This window comes from Nycticebus coucang, chromosome 20 (genome assembly GCF_027406575.1).
Source record: "Nycticebus coucang isolate mNycCou1 chromosome 20, mNycCou1.pri, whole genome shotgun sequence".
NCBI classification, from domain to species: Eukaryota; Metazoa; Chordata; class Mammalia; order Primates; family Lorisidae; genus Nycticebus; species Nycticebus coucang.
Window position 1 is genome coordinate 32910213 of NC_069799.1, and position 18351 is coordinate 32928563.

The following is an 18351-nucleotide window of genomic DNA, read 5'->3' on the forward strand; positions in this document are numbered from 1 at the left end:
TCACTTTCTACAGACAGATTTGAGCTTTTTGCTTTGATACCCAAATGCCCCATTTAGCTAAATGGTTCAGTGTTAATGTTGGTTTATTTAGGCATTCCTGAAAGTCCAGACAGGTGATAAATCATTTACCTGTTTTAAAGTGCATTCTTTTTTTTTTTTCACAGAGTCTCACTTTGTCACCTTTGGTAGAGTGCCATGGCATCACAGCTCACAGCAACCTCAAACTCTTGGGTGTAAGTGATTCTCTTGTCTCAGCCTCCAAAGAAGCTGGAACTGTAGGTGCCCACCACAATGCCTGGCTATGTTTAGAGACAGTGTCTCTCTGGCTCAGGTTGGTCTTGAGCTCAGGCAATTCATCCACCTGAGCCTCCCAGAGTGCTAGGATTACAGGCATGAACCACCACACCCAGCCTTAACGTGCATTCTAAGTTCACAAATAGCTAAAGAAGATTGTGGGAGTCTTTATCTCCTCCAAAATGCCTATAATTCTAGCACTCTGCAAAGTCTAGGGGGGTAGATCGCTTGAACTTGGGAGTTCAAGACCAGCCTGAGCAACGGTGAGCCCCTGACTCTAAAAAATAGCAGGGCATTGTGGTTGGGTATCTGTAGAGAGCCAGCTGTGAGGGGCAGGGCTCCTGCAGCTTGGGAGAACATTCAGGGGACAACCCCCCCTCTATCAGTCCTCCTCAACAGATAACATATTTTCTCCAAGTTTCAACTTTTAACCCAGCAGAAGAAAAATATATTTTCCTTAAAACTTTAGCTTTTTTTTTTTTTAACTTCACAGCTGCACTTCAAAGCAGTCATGTACATTTTCCAGCTAATCTTTAGATGTGTAGTATTGCCCATATTTCAGAGGTCACACAGTCATAATAGATTATGTTTACCTGGGATTTTGTGCCTGTTTCTCTTCTCATAATTAAGTTGAACATGTGTCTTACTTCCTTGAAAAACAACTTTGTAATGCCTCCTTAAAAATAAAGCTGTTCGGGCACTTGGGTGGTGGTGATAGAGAAAAAGAGCCCAGTCCTCCAATTCTGTCTTTGACACTCAATTCCACCTCTGTCTTTCACATCTTTGTCTTTCTGGTTTTATTTCATCTATTTTATTTCATTATTTCCCACTGATCCTACTCTAGTTCATTTACTTTTCTTGCTGGGTCTTGACATATCTGTAGTCCCAGCTACTTGGGAGGCTGAGGCAAGAGGATTGCTTGAGCCCAGGAGTTTGAGGTTTCTGTGAACTATGCTGCCAGGGCACTGTACCCAGCGTGACAAAGTGAAACTCTGACTCAAAAAAAAAAAGGAAACCAAATTCAAGAACTGATTGGCTATAGCTATGCATTGACGTTCTTTGGACTATCCAGGTGAAACGTTTCTTGTTTCCTAATCAGAAGAGCATGCAGTTTACAATTGGTTAAGCCTAACTTAGTTCCTGCTAAGTTAATGTTGGGGTGCAGAAAATAATTCTTTTTTTTTTTGAGAGAGAGTCTTTGTCACCCTAAGTAGAGTGCCGTGGCATCACAGCTCATAGCAACCTCAAATTCTTGGGCTTAAGTGATTCTCTTGCTTCAGCCTGCTGAGTAGCTGGGGCTACAGGCACCCGCCAGAATGCCTGGGTATTTTTTGGTTGCAGTTGTCATTGTTTAGCTGGCCCAGGCTGGGCTCAAACCCGCCAGCCTCAGTGTATGTGGCCAGCACCCTACTCATTGAGCCACAGGCACTGAGCCCAGAAAATAATTCTTAATTTTTTTTTTTTTTCCAGTTTTTGTCCGGGGCTGGGTTTGAACCTACCACTTCTGGCATATGGGGCTGGCACCCTACTCCTTTGAGCCACGGTGCCGTCCTTTTTTATTTATTTATTATTTTTTTCACAAAATACAGTCGCCGTGGCAAGCGCCTGTATTCCCAGCGGCTTCCGGAGGCTGAGGCAGTGGGGTGCCCGCAGCCTGAGTCTGAGGTTGCGGTGAGCTACCACGCCCACTGCACTCTGCTCAGGGGCATAGGGTGGGACCCTGTCTCAACAGCAACAACAACAACAAAAAAGTAAAGAAACAGAAAACAATTCTTAAAAAAATTGTAGCTTAGACAGGCTGAGTGCTTTTGAAAGTGGGAAGCTTTTAGGAAATAAGCCTGAATATCAAGGCCGTTATAACGTAGTCTTTCTCCTCTCATCACAAGAATAGGGAATGGACTCTCTAACAGGTCTTTATGTAACAAACAAAGCTTCTTCCCCAAATAAAAACAGTTGCCTTATATTGTTTTCCTGTTATCTCCTTATCTGCTGCAGATAGAATATTCAGCCATTCTTAATTTTATTTTTTTTATTTTTTTAATTGTTTGGGATTCATTGAGGGTACAGAGAATTAGGTTACACCGATTGCATTTGTTCGATAGAGTCCCTCATTATAATTGTGTGCCACCCCCAAGAGGTGTACCATACACCGCGACACTGCATCCCCCACCTTCCTCCCTTCTTCCCACTTGCTGATTCCCCTAACCGCCTTGTTTTACTTCATCTACTGCCTTCATATTAGAATAGAGTACATTGGATTTTTCCTCCTTTATTCTTGTGATGCTTTACTAAGAAGAATGTGTTCCACCTCCATCCAGGTTAATACAAAAGATGTACAGTGTCCATCTTTTTTAGTGGCTGAATAGTATTCCATGGTATACATATACCACAGCTTGTTAATCCATCCCTGGGTTGGTGGGCATTTAGGCTGTTTCCACATTTTGGCGATTGTAAATAGAGCTCCGATAAACAGCCTAGTGCAAGTGTTTTTATAATAGAAGGATTTTTTTTTTCTTTTGGGTAAAGTCCCTCTTAGTAATGGGATTGCAGGATCAAATGGGTTGTCTAATTTGAGTTCTTTGAGGATTCTCCATACTTCTTTACAAAAAGGTTTTCTTACTTTGCAGTTCACCAGTAGTGTTAAAGTGTTCCCTTCTCTCCACATCCATGCCAGCATCTGCAGCTTTGAGACTTTGTGATGTGGGCCATTCTCACTGGGGTTAGGTAATATCTCAGGGTAGTTTTGATTTGCATATCTCTGATGATCAAGGACATTGAGAATTATTCATGTTTATTAGCCATTTATCTGTCTTCTTCGGGGAAGGTTCTTTTCATGTCTCTTGCCCATTTATACAAGGGATTATTGGCTCTTTTTTTGTTGATTAATTTGAATTCTCTATAGATCCTAGTTATCAAGCTTTTGTCCAATTCATGATATGCAAATGTATTTCCCCATTCTGAAGGTTGTCTATTTGCTTTGGTTGTTGTTTCCTTAGCAGTACAGAAGCTTTTCAGCTTACTTAAGTCCCATTTGTTTGTTTCTGTTGTTATTGCAATTGCCATGGAAATCCTCTTCAATAAGTCTTTCCACAGGCTGATAACTTGTAGTATTTTCCCCATACCTTCTTTGAGGATTTTTATTGTTTCGTGCCTTAAATTTAAATCTTATTCATCTTGAATCAATTTTTGTAAGTGGTGATAGTTGCAGATCCAGTTTCAGTCTTTTATATGTGGTTATCCAGTTCTCCCAGCACCATTTATTGAATAGGGATTCTTTTCCCCAGTATATGTTATTTGGTTTATTGAAGATCAGGTGGCTGTAATGTTTGTTTCATCTCATGGTTTTCTATTCAGTTCCAAAAATCAATGTCTCTGTTTTTGTTCCAATACCATGCTATTTTGATCACTATGGCTTGCAGAAATAGCCGAAATTCTGGTAGGGTGATACCTCTGGCTTTGTTTGTATTACTGAAGTTTGCCTTGGATATATAGGATTTCTTTTGGTTCCGTACAAAATGAACAATTATTTTTTACAGTTTTTGAAAGTATGATGATGGTATTTTAATAGGGATTGCCCTCAATCTATAGATTGCTTTCCATAGAATTGACATTTTTACTATTTTTTTTTTTTTTTTTTGCTAGAGCCAGGTTTGAACCTGTCACCTCTAGTATATGGGGCCAGCGCCTTACTCCTTGAGCCACAGGTGCTGCCCAACATTTTCACAATGTTGATTCTTCCCAGCCATGAGCCTGGTATGTTCTTCCATTTGTTAATGTTTTCTACTATTTCTTTTCTTAGGGTTTGGTTTCATAATTCTGTTTGTAGAATGTCCTTCACCTCTTTTGTCATGGATATTTCTAGGTATTTCATTTTTTTCAAGCTACCGTGAAGGGAATTGTGTCTTTGGTTAGCTTCTCATCTTGGTTGTTATTGGCATATACAAAGGCTACTGATTTGTGGACATCGATTTTATATCCTAAGAAATTGCTGTATTTTTTTTTTTTTTTTTGAGACAGAGTCTCAACTTGTTGCCCTCAGTAGAGTGCTGTAACAATCATACCTCACAGCAACCTCCAGCTCTTGGGCTTAGGCGATTCTCTTGCCTCAGCCTCCTGAGCAGCTGGGACTAGAGGCACTGACCACAATGCCCAGCTATTTTTGTTGTTGTTGTTGCAGTTTGGCAGGGACTGGGTTCGAATCCACCACCCTTGCTATATGGGGCTTGTGCCTACTCACTGAGCCACAGGTGCTGCCTGCCAATTTCTTTTTTTTTTTTTTTTTTGTAGAGGCAGAGTTTCACTTTATTGCCCTCAGTAGAGTGCCGTGGCGTCACACAGTTCACAGCAACCTCCAACTCCTGGGTTTAGGCGATTCTCCTGCCTCAGCCTCCCGAGTAGCTGGGACTACAGGCGCCCGCCACAAGGCCCGGCTATGCCAATTTCTTTTTTAATGGACATGGGAGCAATCTCTTCCAAGTTGCCATCTTATAAAGGTCCTTGGGAACAGAGATCTCTATGTTGGGTATTGATGGTAATGTAATCCACCCCCATGCTACTCCACCTTTATGGTGCACACTTTCTGAACACTGTTTTTCTCTTTTTTTTTTTGGCAGTTTTGGCTGGGGCTGGGTTTGAACCTGCCACCCCTAGTATATGGGGTCAGCACCCTACTCATTGAGCCACAGGCGCTGCCCCGAACACTCTTTCTTGAATTCATTCCTTATTATCCCCACAAGTAATTTTCCCTACTAGGTAGAGATATTCTGCCAAAATTGCAAGCAACCTTGACAATTCCTGCTGGTCCCCACTCTTACTACCCATCCTACTCCTCTCCAACGACTCCCCAACAATCCCTCCATTCTCTCATTCTGACCTCCCTGTAAATCCTATTGTAACACTACACACTTTTCCAAATATTTCTTTTTCTTTTACCTAATCCTGAAGATACCTAGTTTATTGATAACAGTTCTTTTAAGCCCACTGCTCACTCCATTGCTAAGACAGTGTCTTTTTCCCACATTATTACCTCTATTACTTTGCCCCCGGGCACTTTCTTGCAACAAGTCTTAGCCCTCACTATTAAGCTCCTTCCTTACTCTGTATTCACTCCACCCCTCACAAACGCCTTTTGTAGTACTTTTAAAATAATGTATGGCAGAACTATTATTCTAGACCCTGGCCCTTTCCCAGACTCTATCATAGAAAACTATTTTTGCATCCTCCATTAAACTAGACACGAACTTAAAATAACAATCAATCAGCTTTTACCCCAACCCTCACGAGAGAGAGTCACAGACCATTTGGCAGGGCAACAAATTCCCCTCAAATCTCCCTTGCCCTGCAAGATTTTATCTCCTCATTGGACAGGCCCTACCACAATTCGGTACAGCATCCCCACAGCTATTCACCTTGTGGACTCCCCAGATTGGATTCACTGATCTGGCATAAAACTGTGTCCTACTGAGGCAAGAGAATAAAAGCAGAGCTAAAATCTGTCCTAGTCACTCTGTACAGGCATTTGCCGCACAGTCTGTAATGCTCCTTCCCCTACTGCAGCAGATGCCTCTGTTATCTATATGCCCTTCCTTTGGTATGTAGTAACCTTCCTTTCCTAGGTAGTAACCTTGTAACTTCCTTAACCTTCCTTCCTCTACTGCAGCAGATGTCTCTGTTATCTATATGCCCTTCCCTTGGTATGTGCTGGGCGTAGGTAGTAACCTTGTAACTTCCTTAACCTTCCTTCCTCTTTGAGGACTGGTAACCCACCCAGTACCAAAGGGCACGGGCCAACCCAACCTTCTCTTGAGTCCCAAGACTTTCACGTCTTTCACATCTCTCACATCCTTCACAACTTTCACATGTATCCAATCCCTAAAAAATGTATAAAAGCAATGCAAGAGATTGAGTCAGGCAGCTCAGTTTTGGGGACACTAGACTGCCGAGTCTCCGAGCCAGAGAACAAAGCCGCTTCCTCTTCCAACTGGTGCCTGGAGTGTTCTGCCTGCCCTGGTTTCCTGCTACACTACAGGAAAACTTCCAAAGCTGAAAAGCTATCATTGGAAGTCACAAGTACTATCCTGCATCACCTTAAACTCACCAGGATCCTTGAAGAATCCACTTCCTAATAAATGCAAAACACTTCTCCCTGATTTTTTCCTTTTCTCTATAACTTTTCTCAGGATGCCTGGCGACTCTCACATGTTCAAAGTGGGAACGACCTCCTTAAAGCCTCTAAAAATCTGTGGCTATAAGGCACCTTCCAAGACTTTCTCCCTGAAGAAATCCAATTTTCTTTCTTCTTTTTTTCCTTCTGGCTGCCCCTCCTATCAATTTTGGCCTTTCTCCCCTACCCATCAATCTCAATTAATGATAAAGTCACTAATTATAATCCTTCTCGTTCTGCAATTCCTTGCTTCATCTCTTGACTTATTGAACAATCACCTGAAAACTGCTCATATCATTGCCCTATGATACCACCTAAATACCAAGCACCTCAAACTGAAGAAAAAATAAAGAATTCCTGTAAACACCATTCCTCTCCCCCTCCCATTCTTTTTACAGGCAGCCCACTCAGTCCCTCCCCGCTGCAAGAAGCCCTTGAAGAGAAGCCATGCCCATCACCCTACCTCCTTATAATAAACTAAAAAGGCTGGTATGATAGATCAGGTGTACCTGCCCAGACAGGGTCAAGTTCATAGCCCGCCCAGAGAGAGTCAGACTCCTGTCCTTCCCAGGAAATAGAAATGCCACCAATCCTGACTGCCCTAACCCTTTAAATCCCTGTCCGCCATAGCCCACGTGTTGATTTCTACCTGGTCAGGAATCTCACCCCACCTGTACTCGAGGTGGAATAAAGGCCACTTAAACTGCATGAATTGGATCTTCATTTTCCTTTCATCTCGCGTCTTGGAATGATTTTATCTTTGGGTCCGGAACCTTTCAGTAACAAGTTCACGTTTACTAGCAAATATCTTGTTTAATCTTGGACTATTATCTTTATTTGAATTATACAACCAACCTAATAATAAAAAACCCACAAGGGGGGTTCAATGTTGCTCTCTCCACATATAGCCAGTTACTGGGAGTAGGAAGTTTGTCAATGCAAAAATGCTTTATTTCAGAAGGCGCATCAAGTGGGACGGGGAGGCAGAGACACCTCAAATCCCCCTGTCAGATTAGCAGGGTCAAGGGGGTTTTACGGAGGTGAAAATGAATAATGCATAAGGGTAGTGAACCTGATAATGTTTGCGGTGGAGTGCAGGGCACACAAGCACAGTGAGGAATCATGCTAGTACATACATTCCATGAACAAAAAATGGTGGTCACATCCCTCCCCAGAGTGGGAATTTTAGTGCTACAATGAGCTAGGCTTCATAGTGGTCATTCTTTTACCCTGTGCACAGGCTCAGAGGCTCTTGAGCACAATCTGTGCTGGTGTGTCACTCATCTTGTCTTTCTCTGGACGATCGAGTAGTGTAAAGCTCTGCAGTGATCTCAGGGCTGCAAGGAGGTTCTGATGTTTCTGGGAAAAAAACTCACTAGAATTGCATCGTGGACAGAAAGTTACAAAGTTCTGCTCAGCAGTTTGTCCTGAGAGCTCTCTCTCTCCTCTCCTTTCTCTAAGGCTGCCGTTGCTGGGCTGTTGGGGCCGAGGTAACACTCACCGTTTCAGTCTGGTCATGTCAAGGCCACTTAGCTGAGTGCTTCAGTCATAATGTGAACACTGAAAACTTTGAAACATGAGAGAACAAAGACACTTGAGAATTATGACAATTTTAGTTAAAGCCAGTTAAACTAAACAGCTGGCGTTGTGTCTGATGCCTTTAGTCCCATCTACTTGGGAGGCTGAGGCAAGAGAATAGCTTAAGCCCAAGAGTTTAAGGTTGCTATGAGCTGTGATGCCTTATCACTCTACTGAGGGAGGCATAGTGAGACTCTGTCTCAAAAAAAAGAAAGAAAGAAAGAGAGAAATATTATTTGCACATTCTTTTATGAGTTTTGATGCAAATGAAAAGACACTTTTTTTTCAAATGCTTTGTTTTTTTTATGTTTTCCATTAGGTGCTGTCTTTTTTTCAACCTAAGTGTTCTTTGTTATACAGTCAGAGGACACTGGCCATGATTTCATAAAATATCATACTCTGCTTCTTACTAACATTTTAAATTTTGATGCTCTTTTTTCTGAAGGGATACATGCATTTCTTTTCTTTTCTTTAGAGACAGAGTCTCACTTTGTCACTCTCAGTAGAGTGCCATGACATCACAGCTCACAGCAACCTCCAGGTCTTGGGCTTAGGTGATTCTCTTGCCTCAGCCTCCTGAGTAGCTGGGACTACAGGTGCCCGCCACAACGCGCAGCTACTTTTTTGTTGCAGTTTGGCCAGGGCCATGTTTCAACTGGCGACCCTCGGTATATGGGGCTGGTGCCCTACTCACTGAGCCACACGTACCACCCCATATATTTCTTTTTTGAGACAGAGTCTCACTATGTTGTCCTAGGTAGAGTGCTGTGACATCACAGCTCATAGCAATCTCAAACTCTTGGGCTTCAGTCTCAGCCTCTCAAGTAAGCTGGAACTAGAAGAGTCAACCACAATGCCTGGCTATTTTTTGGTTGCAGTTGTCATTGTTGTTTAGCAGGCCCAGGCCAGGCTCGGACCTGCCAGATTGGGTGTATGTGGCTTGTGCCCTACTCACTGAGCTATGGGCGCCAAGCCTCCTTTTTATAGTTTTTAATTAATCGTCTACTAGGACGGTGCTTGTGGCTCAGTGAGTAGGGCGCTGGTCCCATATGCCGGAGGTGGCCTGTTCAAACCCAGCCCCGGCCAAAAACCACAAAAAAAAAAAAAAAATTAATTGTCTGTTCAGTAGAGCTAAAATGTTAGATGTTGCATTCTCTTCCCCTTGTCTGAAAACTGAGCAAAATTATCATTCTCCTGTTTTATGTATTATTTTCAATTCTATGTATTTTTTTCTATCTTGCATTTTTCAGAAGAAAGTTCTTTGGTGTATCTGTGTGTTCCTATCATATTTTTATAAATACTCTTGGTTTATAAATGTTTATTTCTAAAGATAGATTTTGTCACTTTAAATTTTTAGGGTAAATATTGATTTAATGTAATGCATTATGTGGGTCGCGTGACTTCTGTGGTTATAGAACTGTAGGATTTCAATCACAAAAATTAATGAACACATTAAATTACATAAAGAAATTATTTAGACTGGACACTGTGACTAATGCCTATAATCTTAGCACCCTGGGAGGCTGAAGTTGGTTAATGGCATGAGTTTAGAAGTTGAAGGCCAGCCTAAGCAAGAGTGAGACTCTGTCTCTACTGAAAATAAAAACATTTGCCATGCAGAATGTTGCACATTTATAGTCACAGCTACTAGGGAGGCTGAGGTAGGAGGATACCTTGAGGCCAAGAGTTTGAAGTTGTTGTGAGCTGTGACACCACAGCACTGTACCAATGGTGACAGAGTAATTCTCAAAATGAAAATAAAGAAGGGCAGCGCCTGTGGCTCAGTGAGTAGGGCATCCCCATATACTGAGGGTGGCGTGTTCAAACCCAGCCCCCACCAAACTGCCACAAAAAAATAGCTGGTGTTCTGGTGGGCACCGTAGTCCCAGCTACTTGAGGCTGAAGCAAGAGAATTGTCTAAGCCCAAGAGCTGGAGGTTGCTGTGAGCTGTGACACCATGGCACTCTACCGAGGGCGATAAAGTGAAACTCTGTCTCTAAAAAAAAAGGAAAGAAAAAAAGAAAATTATTTATTTTTGTTAGGTATGATGACAGTGTTTTCCAAAATAATTTTTGAAATTATTAAATACAGTTAGTGAAATAACTACAAACTAAATAATGGGATCTATTATATTTACATACCAAATAAAGGCAAGATGATAAAAATTTTGAAAGCATCTTGTTTGGTAGTACTTGTGATGGGTTTCATTATATTATTATTTCTGTGTGCATGTCTATTATATCATAAATAAAGAAAAAAGTGTTCTTTTTTTCTTTTTTTAGAAACAGAGTCTCACTTCGTTGCCCTGGGTAGAGTGCCGTGGCATCACACAGCTCACAGCAACCTCCAACTCCTGGGCTCAAGTGACTCTCCTGCCTCCGCCTCCCAAGTAGCTGGGATTACAGGCGCCTGCCATAACACCCGGCTATTTTTGGGTTGCAGCCATTGTTTAGCAGGCCTAGGCTGATACAAACCCGTCAGCTCAGGTCTATGTGGCTGGCACCTTAACCACTTGAGCCACAGGTGCCAAGCCAAGACACAAGTTTTTTAAAGCTAGGTCAGGAGTCTGTCTACCTTCTACTGTGAGCACCATGGACATCCTCTTGCTCCAGGCTAGCTCCATTTTTATTGCACACAGCATTGTTTTAAACGTCAGTCTAGTGAAGGAAGGCTACCACTTACGTCATGGTTCTTGCTATGCTTGCACTGTCTAACCAAACTATTTCTTTTCTTCTCCTTCTTTTATTTTGTAGAGACAGAGTCTCACTTTATTGCCCTCTGTAGAGTTCGGTGGCGTCACACAGCTCACAGCAACCTCCTACACCTGAGCTTAGGCTATCCTCTTCCCTCAGCCTCCCAAGTAACTGGGACAACAGGCACCTGCCACAATGGCCGGCTATTTTTTTGTTGCAGTTCGGTGGGGTTGGGTTTGAACCTGCCACCCTCAGTATATGGGGCCAGCGCCCTACTCACTGAGCCACAGGCCCCACCCCAAACTATTTCTTTAATTAACTACATTAATTAGACTGATTTACCTTTTACTATTGTTGCTCTAAGTTATTTATGATCTTAGCACAACAGAACATGGGACAGGGAACACAGTCCGGGTGCAGGATGTCAAAGCAGACCTCAATTAGGCCACAGGCACCAATCACAGGAGTAGCAATTAACACTCAAGTAGCCTTGAGCTCACACAGACTGACCCTTCTGACCATACCAAGGTCCTGACAAAAGAAAGAAGATATTTTCCTCCTTATCTAGTCCAAAGTGACTCTTGTTCTCTTTAACGAGGGTTAAATATTCTGCATTCCCTAACTCCCCCCAAACACTCACTCTCTCTCAGAGGCCAGCTCCACCTGGGGCCAGCCTGGCCTGCTCACTGACCTCCCAGTGGAGTTCTGCGGGTGAAGGGGTGAGGTTTCAGCAAAACAGCCTCTAAGGCAGGGGTTCACAAACTGCAGCCCGCGGGCCACATGAGGCAGTGTGATTGTATTTGTTCCCGTTTTTTTTTGTTTTTTTTTTTTTTGTAGAGACAGAGTCTTACTTTATGGCCCTTGGTAGAGTACCATGGCCTCACACAGCTCACAGCAACCTCCAACTCCTGGGCTTAAGCGATTCTCTTGCCTCAGCCTCCCGAGTAGCTGGGACTACAGGCATCTGCAACGCTAGGCTATTTTTTGGTTGCATTTTGGCCGGGGCCGGGTTTGAACCCGCCACCCTCGATATATGGGGCCGGCGCTAAACCGACTGAACCACAGGCGCCGCCCCCCGTTTTCTTTTTTAACTTCAAAATAAGATATGTGCAGTGTGCATAGGAATTTGTTCATAGTTTTTTTTGTTTGTTTTTTTTTTTAACTGCAGTTCTTCCCTCCAACAATCTGAGGGATAGTGAATTGGCCCTCTGTTAAAAAAGTTTGAGGACGCCTGCCTAAGAGGCCAAGTCTCCGCATTGCATTTTGCAACAGGCTTTGGATTTTTCTTTTCCTTTTTTCTTTTCTTTCTTCCTTTTTGTAAAATTATTTATTTATTTTTTAATTTTTTTTTGCAGTTTTTGGCAGGGACTAGGTTTGACCCGCCACCTCTGGCATTCGGGCCGGCGCCCTACTCCTTTGAGCCACAGGCACCGTCCCTTTCGTTTTTTTTTTTTTTAGACAGAGCATCACTATGTCACCCTGGGTAGAGTGCCGTGTCATCACAGCTCACAGCAACCTTAAACTCTTGGGTTCACATGATTCTTTTTTCTCAGCCTCCCAAGTAGCCAGGACTACAGGAGACCACGACAATGCCCAGCTATTTTTTTTTTTTTTTTTTTGGCTGGGGCCAGGGTTGAGTTTGAACCCACCACCTCCGGCATTTGGTGCCAGCGCCCTACTCCTTTGAACCAGAGGTGCTGCCCCCTATTTTTTTTTTAAACCTCCCATGTGGCTGGGACTACAGGCGCCCACTAAAATGCCCTGCTATTTTTATTGTTGTTGTGGTTGCAGTTTGGCTGGGGATGGGTTCGAATCCACCACCCTCAGTATATGGGGCCAGCGCCCTACTCACTGAGCCACAGGTGCCACCCCTGGCTATTTTTTTTTAAGAGACAAGGTCTCACTCTGGCTCAGGCTGGTCTTGAACCCTTGAGCTCAGGCAATCTATCCACCTTAGCCTTCCAAGTGCTAGGATTACATGAAGTGAGCCACTTGACCAGGACCTATATAATTTTTTTTTTTTTGTAGAGACAGAGTCTCACTTTGTAGCCCTTGGTAGAGTGCTGTGGCATCACAGATCACAGCAACTTTCAGCTCTTGTGCTTAGGCAATTCTCTTGCCTCAGCCTCCCAAGTAGCTAGGACCACAGGTGCTTACCACCACAACACCCGGCTATTTTTTTTGCAGTTTGGCTGGGGCTGGGTTTGAACCTGCCACCCTCAGTATACGGCCTGGTACCCAACTCACTGAGCCACAGGCACCGCCCTATAATTGTTAATACCTTGTTTCCATGACTGGAAAACATGTATTTACTGTGTGTGTATATATAAACACATACATATTTATATATAATTAAAATAAATAAATTGATATATTTTATATTCAGGGTTAAATACAAATATCCGTCAGGCAGAGCTGCATCCCGGAGAAGACACAAAGCCTTGTGTAAAGAGAGCTATGGGGTTTGTTAGGTGAAGTCCATTTGGTAGCTGAGCTCTTCACCCAGGAGGTGCACCGTGTACTCCTATATTGTGCCTGTTAGTTGGGAGCTTAAATACTACCTCCTGCAATGCCAACCCCCTAGCTGGAGACTAGAGGTAATTTCACTCTTCTCTGAACTGTCATAGCCTTTGCTTGTAACTCTCAATGTTGTTCATCTGTCAAGTTACTCAGTTATTTATGTGCATGTTTTTGTGTGGAGACACAGTCTCACTTGGTCACCCTTGGTACCATGGCATCTTAGTTCACAGCAACCTCAAACTCTTGGGTTCAATAATCCTCTTGCCTCAGCCTTTCAAGTAGTTGGGAATACAGGCACTTGCCACAACGCCGGCTACTTTTTAGAGAGGGGTGGGGGTTCTCTCTGGCTCAGCCTGGTCTCAAACCTGTAAATTCAGGCAATCTGGGCCTCTCTAAGTGCCTGGCCACTGTGCCCAGCTATGTTTTTACTTAGACATCATGACGTATGTTGAAAACGCCTTCAGGCTCTGCACCTGTAGCTCAGCGGCTAGGGCACCAGCCACATATACTGGGGCTGGCGGGGTGGAATCCAGCCTGGGCCTGCCAAACAACAGTGACAACCACAACCAAAAAATGGCCAGGAGTTGTGGCAGGCGCCAGTAGTCCCAACTACTTGGGAGGCTGAAGCAAGAGAATCGCTTAAGCCCAAGAGTTAGAGGTTGCTGTGAACTGTTACGCCACGGCACTCTACCCAGGGCGATATAGTGAGACTGTCTCAAAAAAAAAAAAAAAAAAAAAGTTTCGGCACCTGTGGCTCAAGCGGCTAAGGCGCCAGCCACATACACCTGAGCTGCAGGGTTCGAATCCAGCCTGGGCCCGCCAAACAATGACGGCTGCAACCAAAAAAATAAAAGTAGCCGGGCATAGTGGCAGGCGCTTGTAGTCCCAGCTACTTGGGAGGCGGAGGGAGAATTGCTTGAGCCCAGGAGTTGGAGCTTCCTGTAAGCTGTGATGCCACACACTCTACTCAGGGTGACCAGCTTGAGGCTCTGTCTCAAAAAAAAAAAAAAAATGCGGCTCCTGTGGCTCAAAGGAGTAGGGTGCCAGCCCCATATACCAAAGGTGGTGTGTTCAAACCCAGTCCTGGCCAAAAACTGAAAAATAATAATAATAATAATAAAAAAGAAAGAAAGAAAATGCCTTCAAAGCAGAGTCTAACTCCTATTTAAATAATAGGTTCCCAAGTGCAGCACAGAATAAACACTCAGTAAACAGATTTTCATTCTTTTAGTTGAAATTTGTTAAACACCTACTCTATGGCGAGCACAGTGGCCCTGGAACATAGAGGTGAATAAAGTCATGGTCCTGACACCAAATTTCGCTCTTCATTAGGTTCTTGGTCTTGGTGATTGGAAGAACAGATCAGTGGTAAGACAGGATTTATTTGCAGAAAAGAATACAGAAGCGCCAGAGCTCCTGGCAGAGAGAGAAAACCCAAGTCGGGAGAGAAAAGCTCTCTGTCTGTCTGTCTCTGGGCTTTTTGTCTAGGGGCACATATAGCAGTATGGGGCCCTCTGTAGTTACATTTAGCATGTCTGGGACAATGTGTCTGGGTCTTAAATGAATGGCTACAATCCTTTTCTTTCCCAGGCCTGGGAAATGGGCCCCCCTGCCCACTTTCCAGCCCGCTGGTTCTGCTGCTTGCTGCCACAGCACCAACATCGCCAAGGCGGAGGTAGCAGGTCCGCACCCCCCAGCTCCAGGAGCTGGCTGGGATGCCACTTATCGTGTAGCAGTCCCTGCTGTTAATATAAAAAAAAAAAGTGTTGTGGTCTTGTCCCAGAGCATTCCTGTCACTCAAGGTCAGAGAGGTGGGGCTTGAGGCTATCCAGTCCGGGATGCTCCAAAGTGAACTGACCAATGAGACGCACAGCCAGAAAGAAGGAGGCGGGTCCAGCGATCGGAGCAGATTTTGTCTCTTCTGCTGGGCCCTGAGCTGGTGTCCGCTTTTCAGCTGTTGCTACTCCGGGAGTATCTAGGTGTCTCTGCAGCAGCTCTGTCAGCCTGTGACCTGCAGGTACTGGAAGATCTGTAGGGAGGACGCCGGGACATCCGGAAGCTGGGAAATGGTGAGTACAGAAGACTGGTGTCCTGGGAGGGGGAGGGGCGTGGTTGTAACCGGAAGTGACTGTGGCTGACCTTTCAATTTCACTTCAGTTTTACAGTCTTCAGATTGAACTTTGCCACTGGCACCCTTGGCCCTCAGGACCCTGTGGGCAAGAGGTGGAGTGGGGAAGGCAGCGGGGACTGTGCCTCCGGGCCCTTCCTGGAGCTGTTACTTGGACCATGGCCCCGGGCTCTCTTTGAGCGGTGTCCCTCCCACGTGGGGACAATGGAAAGGTCCTGAGGAAGAATCCCAGCTGGGTGTGTGGGGCTTGTTCATGGGAGGGGCTGTAGTCTGTGGGGCCCCCAGTTTCTCCATTCTCCTGTTAAACGTAAACTTAGGTCCCAGGGCGGTGGCTTCCTCTGTTGGGGAACTCAAAGTCTCTGAGTTGCCTGTCGTTGTTGTTAAACGCAGAGACAGGGAATTGATTCGTAAAAAAGATTGTTGGATGTCCCGACCCGCGGGACAGCAACGGGGGACGCAGGAACCACCTAAGGGAGAAAAACAAACAAGGGGCGCGAGAAAGGCTGACAAAACAGTTTTCTTTTTTTTTTTTTTTTTTGGTTTTTGGCCGGGGCTAGGTTTGAACCTGCCACCTCCGGCATATGGGACCGGCGCCCTGCTCACTGAGCCACAGGTGCCGCCCGACAAAACAGTTTTCTGATCAAGTCTCAAACTTTATTGAAAAACTTGTGCCTTATAAGCATTATGGGGAAAGAGGGTGTGTCTTGTCGGGAGGTTCAGAGGAGTTGTCAACTGGGGATTAGCTAAAATAAGCAAGATGGGGCATAAGGTGATTGGTTGGCTAGTTGCTGGGTGAAGTTACCGCGTAAAGGTGAAACTTTTTTACTTAAAGAGGAAGTAGGGCTGAGCTGTGCCTTATATGCCTTCCGACAGTTGGAAGAGCTAGTAATTCCGGAGAACAGTGAGAGTACATTTTTTTTTTTTCAGACAGAGTCTCACTATATCGCCCTCAGTAGAGTGCTGTAGCGTCAATTCTTGGGCTTAAGCAATTCTCTTGCCTCAGCCTCCCACGTAGCTGGGACTACAGGCGCCCACCACAATGCCTGGCTATGTTTTTTCCTTGCAACTGTTATTGTTGTTTAGCAGGCAGGGGCTGGGTTCGAAGGCACCAGCTTCTGTGTATGGGCCGGCCCCATAACTACCAGCACAGCCTGAGATTACATTTTTAAGTGTTGTTTTAGAGAGAGGATACCCGAGAAGGTCTAGGAGAACAGGTCTTCTCAAGAAGACCACAAGGATACACCTGCAGGGTCCTCTCCATGGTGACTCAGCGTTTGGGAATTTGTAGACTTAACTTCTTGGAACTTGGAAATTTCCAAGTTCAGTGAAGTCCTGTAGTTCTGTAGGGGCTGGAATAGCATCTCCCGCTTGATTCCAACTGGCCAATGAGAAAGGCACCCGTGGGGTAGAACTTTTTGACTGTCAATGAAAAGGGAAAGACCAAGCCAGTAGGGGAGCGAGGCCAGTTGGAATTCTTCTATGCTGTTAAGTTCCCAGCTGGTGAATAAAGCCCTTCGTCTTATAAACGTGGTGTTTGGGTTCCTTTTCTCTCCGTTGAGCCTCGTCTTCCTGCAACATTTTGTCTGGGTAACAAATTTTAATAATTTATCTAGGGGATTTATACTAAAAATATGCTTATGTGACTAACTACATGTAGTAAAGTACATGTCGCAATTAAAAAATGAATCAGGGTGGTGCCTGTGGCTCAAAGGAGTAGGGCACTGGCCCCATATACCGGAGGTGGTGGATTCAAACCTGGCCCTGGCCAAAAACTGCAAAAAAAAAAAAAAAAAAAATCAAAGAAAATTATCACAAAAAAGAATCATTAAACATGCTAGTAAGTTGTTCTGTAGTGCCTCATCATTTCCTCTGCCTTTTTTCAAGATTATTTTCTTTATTCCCTATTTCTGGTTTGGCCTGTTTGACTTACTATTCCTATGTTTTAAAGTGTATTCTCAATTCACAAATAGCTGAGAATGGTTGTGGGGGGTGTCTGTGTCTACCACATTGTCTACTTTATTTTATTTAATTTTCATATCTATAAAATCGATTTCAAATGGAAATAATTGTTATGATTAGTTATATTGACATATGGGCTATGCTGTTTAATTTTGTTTTTAGAAATTTGTGAAACAGTAGGTATTTATTAATGGTGTACATTGCATTTTGTAACTTATTAAGAAGTCTATAACTTGCCTTGGCGCCTGTTGCTCGGTGAGTAGGGTGCCACCCACATACACCGAAGCTGGCGGGTTCGAGTCCCGCCTGGGCCTCCTAAACAACAATGACAACTGCAACAAAAAATAGCCAGGCATTGTGGTGGGCACCCATAGTCCCAGCTTCTTGGGAGGCTGAGGAGAGAGGGAAGAGAATTGCCTAAGCCCAAGATTTTGAGGTTGCTGTGAGCCGTAATGCCATGGTACTCTACCCAGAGTGACATAGTGAGACTATGCCTCAAAAAAAAAAAAAAAAGAAGAGGAAGAAGCCTATAATTTATATGTTAAGAATAACTATTAAGGCTCTGCACTGGTAGCTCAGCGGGTAGGGTGTTAGCCATGTATACCTGGGCTGGAGGGTTTGAAGTGCCGGGCCTGCCGAACACTGACAACTACACAAAAAAATAGACGGGAGTTGTGGTGGGCGCCTGTAGTCCTAGCTACATGGGAGGCTGAGGCAAGAGCCCAAGCTCCCAAGTGGCCTCACAGCTCACAGCATCCTCAAGCTCTTGGGCTTAAGTGGTTCTCTTGCCTCAGCCTCCCAAGTAGCTGGGACTATAGGTGCCTGCCACAATGCCTGGCTGTTTTTTGTTTGTAGTTGTCATTGTTTGGCAGGCCAGGGCTGGGTTCAAACCCTCCAGCTCTGGTGTATGTGGCTGGCGCCCTAGTCCTTGAGCTACAGATGCTAAGTCAGGACTTTACATTTTTTTTTTATACCAGCCTCAGTTTTTACTTCCAGGAGACACATTACTGTTTAGC

At 44.3% G+C, this 18351-nt stretch overlaps 1 protein-coding gene across 6 annotated transcripts in view; it reads left to right on the forward strand.

Annotated features, from left to right (window-relative positions):
* LOC128572655 (zinc finger protein 208-like) overlaps positions 1 to 18351 on the forward strand; it is a 46194-nt gene that overhangs the window by 7839 nt on the left and 20004 nt on the right. For 2 of the 6 annotated variants that reach the window (XM_053572667.1, XM_053572668.1), the window contains exon 1: positions 13274 to 15317. The exons of 1 other annotated variant lie outside the window; for it this stretch is intronic. Coding sequence is in view for 1 of the 5 variants with exons in the window: in XM_053572670.1 (XP_053428645.1) it covers positions 15315 to 15317 (3 nt within the window). In the remaining 4 variants the exon portion in view is untranslated. Of the gene's footprint in view, positions 1 to 13269; positions 15318 to 18351 lie in introns of those variants that run through there. 3 more of the 6 variants (XM_053572669.1, XM_053572672.1, XM_053572670.1) reach the window with 3 other exon arrangements.